The sequence below is a fragment of the Suncus etruscus genome, chromosome 15, assembly GCF_024139225.1.
Source record: "Suncus etruscus isolate mSunEtr1 chromosome 15, mSunEtr1.pri.cur, whole genome shotgun sequence".
Classification (NCBI taxonomy): domain Eukaryota; kingdom Metazoa; phylum Chordata; class Mammalia; order Eulipotyphla; family Soricidae; genus Suncus; species Suncus etruscus.
Window position 1 is genome coordinate 27,616,646 of NC_064862.1, and position 12,139 is coordinate 27,628,784.

At 39.3% G+C, this 12,139-nt stretch overlaps 1 protein-coding gene across 1 annotated transcript in view; it reads right to left on the reverse strand.

The window, feature by feature from the left end:
- IFT81 (intraflagellar transport 81) overlaps positions 1 to 12,139 on the reverse strand; it is a 100,004-nt gene that overhangs the window by 32,368 nt on the left and 55,497 nt on the right. The window contains exon 11 of the mRNA XM_049788077.1: positions 7,929 to 8,075. Within this exon, the coding sequence (XP_049644034.1) occupies positions 7,929 to 8,075 (147 nt within the window). The remainder of the gene's footprint in view (positions 1 to 7,928; positions 8,076 to 12,139) is intronic.

Below are 12,139 nucleotides of genomic sequence, written 5' to 3' on the forward strand. Positions count from 1 at the left end.
AGGGGTTTCAATGGCAACCCAAACAATTACCTCCCCCAAAGCTTTTTCTATAAAAACTTTTCAAATTTTGGGTTAAAATTATGACATTATCTAGTATGTTCTTATAATATAGTACTCATTTTACAGTGAATTGAACCAAATTAATTTAATTCTGTTTTAATTCCATCCCTTGGGAAAAATTTAAGGGCCTTAGTCCTCCTATGAACTCTAAAGAGTGTAATGTGGTTTGAAAGGTTTTAAAAATATCACAGGTTTTCCTGGGCTTACTTAGAAGAGTGGATGATTCAATTACAAGTGTCAAAATTTGGTTTCTAGTTTTTCAGGATCTGACAGCTGCAGCAAATCTTGCCAGGATTCCCTTTCTCTTCACTGTGCTTCATTTTGAAGTATTTCAAGATTTCATAATATTTGCTCTTTCATTCTAGAATTTCTGTTAGTAGCTGCAGAATTAATAGGTTGGCCTTTTCTAAAGCTATTTATAAATATATTTGGCCAAGTATATTTGTAAAGTAGCCATTAACTGCAAAGCAGCTGAGCTTCTTGTAACAGTTAAGAAGAAAACAGAAGGGGGGGGCTCACCCCTCTCCTCCCCCTCCCCACTTTAGAATTTTTGCAGTCAGGGATTGAACTTTAGGTCTTGACACATGTAAATTTTATCTCCAACCCCCAAGATTTTCTTTAATATTGAATTTCTAATGAATATTGGACTAGAAGCAAAAACTCAAATTTTATTATTTTTATGTTTATTCATTAATTTTTAAATTCAATTTTGTACTTAAGTGTTACATCTTAGGTCAGAGGTTAAAAATAGTGTTAATGTTTATGGAGGCTTTTTTCTAGAATGTTTGGGCCACACCTAGTGGTGCTCAGGGCTCTGCACTCAGGGATCAGGGAACCATATATGGTGCCAAGGAATTGTACCTGGGCTGGTAGTGTTCAAGCCAAATGTCTTATCCACTGTATTCTCTCTGGCCCAGTTAATGTGTATGCTTTTGATGTACGATTACTGTTCCTCAATATCACCAAAATACTCAAGATCTTCCACCAACCTCTAGTCCACTGTTCTAGCCCACTTCTTTGTTCTCCTCCATGTGTCTCCCCTTACTTGGTAATCTTAGTTTTTCAATCCAAGGGTTTGTCATCATTCAATACTGTCTATTCTCTCTCTCTCTCTCTCTCTCTCTCTCTCTCTCTCTCAAAACCTGAGACATGATAAAATTATAATTTATTTATTTTTTGTTTGTTTTTGGGTCACACCTGATAATCTCAGTTTTTCAATCCAAGGGTTTGTCATCATTCAATACTGTCTATTCTCTCTCTCTCTCTCTCTCTCTCTCTCTCTCTCTCTCTCTCTCTCTCTCTCTCTCTCTCTTTCAACCTGAGACATAATGATAGAATTATAATTTATTTATTTTTTGTTTGTTTTGGGGTCACACCTGGCAGCACTCAGGGGCTACTCCTGGCTCTATGCTCAGAAATCGCCCCCAGCAGGCTCGGGGACCATATGGAATGCCAGGATTTGAACCACTGTCCTTCTGCATGCAAGGCAAACACCTTACCTCTATGCTATCTCTCTGGTTCTGAATTTTATTATTTTATTTATTTATTTATTTTGGTTTTTGGGCCACACCCGGTGCTGCTCAGGGGTTACTCCTGGCTGTCTGCTCAGAAATAGCTCCTGGCAGGCACGGGGGCCCATATGGGACACCGGAATTTGAACCAACCACCTTTGGTCCTGGATCGGCTGCTTGCAAGGCAAACGCCACTGTGCTCTCTCTGGGCCCTGGTCCTGAATTTTAATTGAAATTTAGGAACAGTTTTTTTTTTTTTTTTTGGGGGGGGGGCCACACCCGGCGGAGCTCAGGGGTTACTCCTGGCTGTCTGCTCAGAAATAGCTCCTGGCAGGCACGGGGGACTATTTGGGACACCGGGATTCGAACCAACCAGTTTAGGTCCTGGATCGGCTGCTTGCAAGGCAAACACCGCTGTGCTATCTCTCTGGGCCTGAAATTTAGGAACATTTTACTTAAATTTTTTTGTTTTTGTTTTTGGGTCATACCCAGGGGTTACTCCTGGCTCCACGCTCAGAAATCACTCCTGTCAGGCTCGGGGGACTATATGGGATGCCAGGATTCGAATCATGAAAGGCAAACGCCTTACCTCCATGCTATCACTCTGGCCCCAATTTTTTTTACTTGAAATTCTTTTCATTAAAATATTAGAAATTAGGGCCCGGAGATATAGCACAGTGGCATTTGCCTTGTAAGCAGCCGATCTAGGACCAAAGGTGGTTGGTTCAAATCCCGGTGTCCCATATGGTACCCCGTGCCTGCCAGGAGCTATTTTTGAGCAGACAGCCAGGAGTAACCCCTGAGCATCACCAGGTGTGGCCCAAAAACAAACAAACAAAAAATTATAAATTAGTCATAAAATTAGAATTTTTCTGTATAAAGATTTCTGAAAATGTTAAACTAGATCTTAATTCTCTAGTAGTTCCACTTCTTGGCATCTAACTCCAAAACACAAAACTACTAATTTGAAAAGATATATGTATACTTATGTGCACTGCAGCACTTAGTACAATAGTCATAATTTGAAAACAACCTAAATGTCCAATGATAGATAAATGGTATCATGGTAAGTGAAATAAGCTGACAAATATTGGATGACCTCACTCATCTGTGATATATATAGAAAAAATACAAGAGAATAGGGGCCAGAGCAATAGCACAGCGGGTAGGGCGTTTGCCTTGCAGATGGCTGACTGGGTTTGATCCCCACATTCCATATGATCCCCTGAGCATGCGAGGAGTGATTTCTGAGTCAGGAGTTACCCCTAAGCACCACTGGGTATGGCCCCAAAACAAAAAACAAACAAACAAAATTAATGACACTTCTAGAGCTAGACTGCCCTCTATTCACATTATGGCATTACTACCATGATCATGAGTAAGTTAAAATAAAACCTCTATGAGACTCATTTTCTTTCTCCTCCCTCCCTCCCTCCTTCCCTCCCTCCTTCCCTCCCTCCCTCCCTCCCTCCCTCCCTCCCTCCCTCCCTCCCTTCCTTCCTTCCTTTCTTTTTTTGTCACACCCAGCAGCGCTCAGGGTTTACTCCTGGCTCTCTGCTCAGAAATTGCTCCTGGCAGGCTTGGGGGACCACATGGGATGCTGGGATTCGAACCACCGTCCTTCTGCATGCAAGGCAAATGCCTTACCTCCATGCTATCTCTCTGGCCCCTCATTTTCTTTAGTCGTTAAAAACTAAGAATAAGAGGCTGGAGAGATAGCACAGAGGTAGGAAGTTTGCCTTGCAAGCAGCAGACCCAGGACCAAATGTGGTTCGAATCCTGGCATTCCATATGGTACCCCGTGCCTGTCAGGAGTGATTTCTGAGCAGATAGCCAGGAGTAGCCCCTGAGCGCTGCCACTGGGTGTGGCCCCAAAACAAAACAAAAAAACCAAAAAAACTAAGAATAAAAAATGTCTATATCATAGATTTTTAAAATATTAAAATGTACCTTAAAAGCCTAATGTGCTATTTACATATTTAATGACATTAATAAACATTGTTATTAATAAAGAAATCATCAGGACAAGATAAAGAGCAAAGATCCATAGCATTTCTCTCATAGATGAGAGCCAGTAAGATTCTTTGAAACTGGGGCCGGAGAGATAGCATGAAGGTAAAGCATTTGCCTTGCATGCAGGAGGTCGATGGTTCGAATTCCGGCATCCCATATGGTCCCCCGAGCCAGCCAGGAGTGATTTCTGATCATAGAGCCAGGAAAGATTCTTTGAAAATATCAATTCAGATTTACATGTAATGTACATATACATGGTATAATAAAAATTTCAAGATAAATAAAATGAGTGGCGAGAAAGAGAGCACAGCAAGTAGGGCAATTGATTTATGTACAATTGATCAGAGTTCATCTCTGGCACTCCAAATAGTCCCCTGAGCCCTGCCAGGAGTGATCCCTGAGTACAAAGCCAGGAATAAGTCCTGATCACTGCTGGGTATGATTCCAAGACAAACAAAAACAAAAGATATATGAAATAGATATTCATGATCAAAAATTTTGTTCGTTCTAAGAGACTATGATCTCTAAAGTTAATTTTACTACCTACCAAATTCTTTTTTTGTTTTGTTTTGTTTTTTTGTTTTTTGGGTCACACCCGGCATTGCTCAGGGGTTACTCCTGGCTCTATGCTCAGAAATCGCTCCTGGCAGGCCCGGGGACCATATGGGATACCAGGATTCGAACTGATGACCTTCTGCATGAAAGGCAAATGCCTTACCTCCATGCTATCTCTCCGGGCCCACTACAAATTCTTGTACAAAGAAAAGAAATCAAGATAAACTTGACCTGCAAAAAAATCTCTTTTCACTGAGGATTAATTTCATCATTCAAGAAATTCCTACCTATGCCAAATGAAGTATCAATGATGTTCAGCTATATTATATAACTTTAAATATCACAAATTTCTTTCCTTTTGTACATATGGCCCATCACTTATTGAAGTGGAAAATAAAATTAGTCTATCAAGATTTGTTCTTCATAAGATGTTCCCCAATACCTTCTGTTCTTTTAGGTAACTGCCAAGCAAATTGAATTTTCTATTTTCTGATCAGATGTTGCTTAAAAAAATTAAGTTGACCTAATCATTTCCAGTTATCTTTTTCCCTTAAGAAAAAAAAAAGGCATGATGGCCTCCTGAGTACTTATAGGCGTAGGCCCGGTGGCTTTCGTACTGCTAGGGCTTCAAATAACATCAAAAAACATTACCCTTTGGATCATCAGTTAATTCTATTCACCAAAACTTCCAGAAAAAAAACTGCCAATAACTCTCTACTAGGTTCTTTCTTCTTACATTTACACAGAAGGAATATCTAATATTGACTTCTAAGTATTATTCATGCCAAATGTAGCAATAATCATTAGTATTCCTGTCAACAAGGCAGCATTTTTTTTCAAAGAAAATCTTTTCTTAGGAAATGACTATAAAATGCTAGATGGTAGGTAGATGGTCTTTTAAAAAGAAAAATTGCTTTATAGTTAATTTTCTTTTCCTGCATAGTTAGGATGTCCAAAGCCCATGTTATTGGCTTTCAAGTAGCATTTAAAATATACCCATAATTTAAAGCAACCTGGAAGTAGAAGCTACAATCCAAATGAATTTCTCAATCAAGTGGTGAAATCTACTTCCTCAGTAAGCTAAAATGCATTTTGGTAGGCTAGAGTTAAAGCAAGAAGGAGAAAAGTGGTATGTGGGAACATTTCATTTGTGTTTGACAAAGTGAATGTTCACTGCCAACTGTGACAATACGAATTCATGAACTTTTCAATGGCAAGAATGAAGTCTGGACAAGAGCACTATTTTGCCACACCCTGCAGTGTCACACCATAACAAGAGAAATTTCAGTATTTCTAGAGGTGGTTCGTCAGAAAACTCACTAAGATGTTCTTCCCTTAGTGTGGAGAGATGATTAGAAACTCCCGAGAATAGAGGCCGAAGAGATAGCATGGAGGTAAGGCATTTTGCATTTCATGCAGAAGGACAGTGGTTCGAATCCTGGCATCCCACATGGTCCCCTGAGCCTTCCAGGAGCGATTTCTGAGCATAGAGCCAGGAGTAACCCTTGAGTGCTTCCGGTTGTGACCGCCCCCAAAAAAAGAAACCCCTGAGAAATATTTCACCAGTAGGCTAGCTGAGAAGCTTTTCCCCCAGAGTGGAGGTCTAAACAAAAATTCTTGAGAAATATCTCAAACAAGATTCATGTTATGGTACTGACATGAATAAAAACATACATTTAATTGGCCTATGGATGATTCTCTCTTTTACTGTATTTTGTGTGTATATAGTAAAATCTTTTACTTTCTAACATAAGAATTTTTTACAGGCAAATATAGCCTTGATTAAATTTCTCTTTATCTGGATAACTCAGCATCAAAAACAATTTATTTCTTCTTTGTCTTTGATATGCCATAGTATTTTGTAATAGAAAGGATTGCTTTGCTTCAGGGACTTCCCCTAGACACTGAATACTTGCTAACTAATTTACACTCCGAAAAGGTTTGGCCAGGATAGCAATGCACTAATGAACTTTACTAGGATAGATTCTGCATCCCTTTCATATAAGTTTCTCTCTATATTGTCCCTTCCAAAAACCAGACCATAAGAAGTTAGTTATTTGTTATAAGCCCCTAGATCTAAAAACCTGTTCCCTCAGGAAAAGGAAAGTTGATAAGGAAACTTGGCTTCTGGCTTATCTCTTAATTTACATCAGTATGACACCTAGGGCCTGGTCAGAGAGAAACTACTTTGAAATGTTAAAACTTATCTTCCTTTTATTCTCTGAGCTCCTAACTGAACTGTATTCTATTCTAAGGTCTATAAATCACCTAGAGCCAAGCATATTGTTTTAAAGATCAAACAATGTACACTGATAAGTTTCTGTTAACAAAGATATGTTTTATTTTGCAAAGAAACAAAATGTGAACATTCTTTTCATACTTGTGACTGGTAATATACCCCTTATAAATCGCTCATTTGAACATTAAACTTAGAATGCTGTTCTCCCACATGCATTGTGTGGTTTCTCATTTCTTCATATTTCAGCCATTGCATCCACTCTCCTTGCCTGTGCATTCACTCCCCTAGAGGGGACTCAAAGAAGTTCTCTAATGCTACCAAACCCCAAAATTAGCCTGTGACACTACAGTGCTCAGGGCTTACTTCTGGCAGGCTTTGGAGACCAGATGGGGTGCCAGGGATTGAATTCAGGTTGAGTGCATGCACAGCAAGCATTTTATCTGCTGTACCATATCTTTGACCCCAAAAGCAACTTTTTTAATAATAATTTTTATCCCCCCGCCCCAGTGGTCCCCTCTGTGTCTAGCTTCTTGTAGATTGCATATTGATTCTGTTGTCGTTGGCTTTGGATTTGGTGTTTAAGTCTGGTCATTTTTTATTTCTACTCAATGTTCATACGACTGTTTGGTCTTGGTACAAGAGCAACTTTTTAAAGTAGCTTTTGCTTATAGTCCCAGTATCTAACATTAAAATAAAAAGTTGTCTATGTTTAGGCACCATTTAGGAATTAAAATCTGACCTATATAGAGCTGGAGCAATAGTATAGAGGGGAAGGCGCTTGCCTTGTATATGTCTGACCTGGGCTCAATTCCTGGCACTCCATAGGCTCTCAGAAACCACCAGGAATGATTTCAAAGTGTAGAGCCAGAAGTAAGTTCTGGATATGACTCAAGAACAAGCCCATCGGGAGTGATCCCTGAGTATAGACCAAGGATCTGTAAGAATGACAAGCCTTGAGCACTACCAGGTATGGTCCCAAAATTTAAAAAGAAATCTAAATATTATCTAAAAAGGTACTAAGTCTGTTATTATATATTAAGAATATCTTAATATTACTGCAAAGAGTTTCTAGTTTAAAAAACTGGTTTTAGGGGGCTGAAGCGATAGCACAGTGGTAGGGCTTTTGCCTTGCATGCAGTAAATCCAGGACGAGCCAAGGTTCCATTTCCAGCATCCCATATGGTCCCTCAAGCCTGCCAGGAGTGATTTCTGAGTGGAGGATCCAGGAGTAATCCCTGAGTTCCACAGGGTGTGACCCAAAAACAAAATCAAACAAACAAAACAAAAAAACCTGGTTTTAGGGACCTGGGTTTGATTGCCAACATTTCATATGGATTCCCCTAAGCCTACCAGAAGTGATTTCTGAATGCAGAGCCAGAAATAACTCCTGAGTGCTGCTAGGTGTGGCCCCAAAACAAAAAAAAGCAAACTGGTTTTATAAAATGGGATTAGCATCATAATATTCATATTCAAACTAAAAGCAAAAGACATTTGTGATTTCAAACGAAACTAGTCTTTATAACATAGTCCCACAAGGGGCCTCTACTGACCTCATCTTCCTTCACAGTTTCAGTGCCATCCAGTTCACGCATCTGATTGGTCTTTGCAGATGCCTCCCTCTCTAGGCTGATTAACTTCTCCCTTGCCTCCTGAAGTTCTTCTGCTTTGGCTTCTTTTTTACGAGAAATAATGGATGCCTAATAAGCATTAAATAGAAATATCATATAAGACATATCATCAACTTTCTATGATACATGAAAATTACATTTCAGATTTTACCACACAAAAAATGTTCAATATTAGTTGGGCTTCTCCTTATCAATATTTCTTGCCCTGTTACCTATTATCACCAGTTATATTTAGCATGAGTGCACAATACATATTAAATATATATTTAATACCAGTTTAAATTATATACATATTAAGTATCACTATATATTAAGTAACAATTTTAAAAGATTTTGAAAGACAAAAGTTCTGAAAGTATAGGGTATATTAGTAGAGAGACAGAAATAAAATGTAAATATAATTTTAAAAGTTCATGTTGTCCAGTAGTACCCAAAAACTAATAAAAGCATACTACCGAAATGAAGAAAGAGTAGAGCACAGCAGGTAGGGCACTTGCCATGCATGAGGCTGACCTAGGGTCAACCCCTAGCATCTCACAGTCCTCTGTGCACCACCAGGAATACTTCCTAAATGCAGAGCCAGGAATGAGTCCTGAGTGACCCACCAAATATATATACACACATATTACCAATAAGTAGAAGTTAACACTAAATCGATTGCCTTTCTGTATGAATTTTCTTTCATTAGAAGAAAAGAATGATTTTGCTCTCAATACTACATAGGTCATCTTATTTAAATTGATACCCATACCTTAAAAAATAAGATGCTAGGGTCAGAGTGATTCTTAATAGGTAGGTCATTTGCCTTATTGACCCACGTTTGATCCCCAACACACTTATGGTCCCCTGAACCTGCCATAAGTGATTACTGATGACATAACCAGGAATAAATAAGCCTCAACTAGCATTGGGGTGATGTGGGTATGTGCCTACAAAACAAAAAATAAATAAGATGTTAAAATTTGTATTGTATTTGGGACAGTCCAATAAAGAAAATACAGTTTTAAATATTAAATATTGGACCAGAGTGATAGCACAGTGGTATGGTGTTTGCCTTGCATGCAGCCAACCCAGAATGGACCCAGGTTCGAGCCCCAGCATTCCATATGGTCCCCCGAGCCTGCCAGGAGCAATTTCTGAGTGCAGAGCCAGAAGTAACACCTGAGCACCTCCAGGTGTGGCCCAAAGAACAAATAACAGGGGCCGGAGAGATAGCATGGAGGTAAGACGTTTGCCTTTCATGCAGAAGGTCGGTGGTTCAAATCCCGGCATCCCATATGGTCCCCTGAGCCTGCCAGGAGTGATTTCTGAGCATAGAGCCAGGAGTAACCCCTGAGCCTATTGGGTGTGACCCCAAAACAAAACAAAACAAAACAAAAAAAAAACAAAGAACAAATAACAACAACAAAAATGAAATATCTGGGTCAGAGTGATAATATAGCAGGAAGGGTGCTCGACATGTATAGAGCCAAAATGGATTCAAAAAATGGCATCCCACATGGTTCACCAAGCCTGCCACAGAAGCAATTCCTAAGCAGAGAGCCAGGAGTAACCCATGAGCATTGCTTGGTGTGGCCTCCAAACAAAAAATAAATAAGGCACATGTGTTTCCTGGGTACAATGTCCTGGAGCACATGTCACCTATAATCCCCCTCTTTCAATGTGCACTTTCATACTTTCACACTGTGATGTATGCTGTTATTCCCCTCTCTCTTTGAAGAAGTCTGCACTCTCTATTGAGTAAGTTACTCTCCCTCTTTCTATACTTCCCTTCCTCAGAGTTTCCAAATAAGCCTTTATAAGTGCCTTTAAAAACAAAAACAAAAACAAACATTGGGGCCGGAGAGATAGAATGGAAATAGGGTGTTTGCCTTGCATGCAGAAGGATGGTGGTTCAAATCCTGGCATCCCATATGGTCCCCTGTGCCTGCCAGGGGTGATTTCTGAGCATAGAGCCAGGAGTAACCCCTGAGCGTTGCTGGGTGTGACCCCCCCCCAAAAATTATTTATTTATTTATTTTTGACCACATCCCACTGCACCCAGAGGTTACTACTCCTGGCTGTATGCTCAAAAATTGCTCCTGGCAGGCTCGGGGGACCCTATGGGATGCTGTGGATCAAACCCAGGAACAAGGCAAATGCTCTATCCACTGTACTATCACTCTGGCCCCTAAAATGCTTTTAAATAGTTTAAAATAAAGCTTTTACTTAAAAATAAATAAAAATTAAACATCTGCTCACTATAATTATGCAAATGTTTACACATTCCAAATGGCTGTTGTCAGCCAAGATTGTATTTTTTATTAGAGAACGACTTTGAGGGGATTTCCTTAAATGAACCATGGTTATTATCAGCTAAAGGAAAATATTAGTCAAACTGTCTTTTTAAGTGAATTCATACAAGTTTTTCTTTAAACAAATCTGACAGGAGAGGGGAACTCAACAGTGCAAACCCATTAAAATTGGTACTGTCCTTCCTGTTTGAAAATTAAAAGACAGATGATAAAATATTTCTCTCTATAAAATCATCCTAGCCAAAAGGAAAAAAATAATCAGAGAGAAGGAATGATAAGAGTATTAGAACTCTATAAGGAATTGGTGGTAAGATTCCTTAACATGCTAAAATAGATTTATACCTCTGCCCAAACTAGGACTTTATTCTAAAAGTAGAACAAGGAGGTATCTCTCACTGAAGTCTGACACTAGATAAAAATGCCCACTACATTCACCCAACAATAGTTTAATATAGTATATACCATTAGGCCAGAGAAAGCAATTTGAAGCATATGATTTGAAAGAAAAGAATTATGTTTTCATGGTATTTTATTATGTACGTTAAAAAAAAAAAAAAAAAAAAGAACCTATGAGGCCTGGGGAGATAGCATGGAGCTAGGTCGTTTGCCTTGTATACAGAAGGATGGTGGTTCGAATCCTGGCAACCCATATGGTCCCCCAAGGCTGCCAGGAACAATTTCTGACTGTAGAGCCAGGAGTAACCCCTGACTGCTGCCAGGTGTGACCCAAAAACAACAACAACAACAACAAAACCTATGGCAAAATCACAGCAAAAAGGGAAAAAAAATTTCTGGGCAAACTGAGTAAGGAAAATCTGGTTTAATGAAGCAAGAAATAAAATATATAAGCCTTGGGCCCGGAGAGATAGCACAGCGGCATTTGCCTTGCAAGCAGCTGATCCAGGACCTAAGGTGGTTGGTTCGAATCCCGGTGTCCCATATAGTCCCCCGTGCCTGCCAGGAGCTATTTCTGAGCAGACAGCCAGGAGTAACCCCTGAGCACCGCCTGGTGTGGCCCAAAAACCAAATAAAATAAAATAAAATAAAATATATAAGCCTTAAGGAATGGATTCAAGGCTCTGTGTGCATGGGGGTACTACCATCACTGTTCAGGGTTTACTCCTGGCTCTGTGCTCAGGGATCATTTCTGATGAATTTGATGAATCATACAGGGTAAGCCAAATGCAAGGAAAGTGCCTTATCCATTGTACTCTTTCTAGTTCAGGATCCAAAATTTTATGAAGAAAACTATAAATAATCATAAAGTCACAAAAATAAACTTGAATATAGAAAGACTAAATATTGTAAAGATGTAAGTAAGGCAGTGATTGATAAATATAAAGCAAGTCTAGTAATTAAAATATTATGGGCTTTTTGGGGGGAGGGTCACACCTGGCAATACTCAGGGATAACTTCTGGCTCTGCACTTCAGAATTACTCCTGGGAGTACTTCCAGGACTGTATCGTTTGCCCAGGATCAAACCCTGGTTTGTTATATGCAAGACAAGCACCCTTCCCATTATACTATCGCTCTGGTTCTGGTAGTTTTGCATGTTTGAAGAAAAAATAGTATGGATAAGAATGGTAAGGAAAATCCTGAAAAGCATAGAAATAGGGGTAAAGGTGTTTAGTTTTATTAGATATTACTAGAACCTAATTATAAAGTATTTCCAATTAAAAGTTACTGATGGCACAGAGAAATGGCTCAATAGAAAAATCTAGAACAGGGCCAGCCTGTCTATAGTTCAATCCTTGCCATCCCATTGATCCCCGAGGACCACAGAAATAATTCCTGAATGCAGAACCAGGAGTAAATCTTTAAACATCACCAGGTGTAGC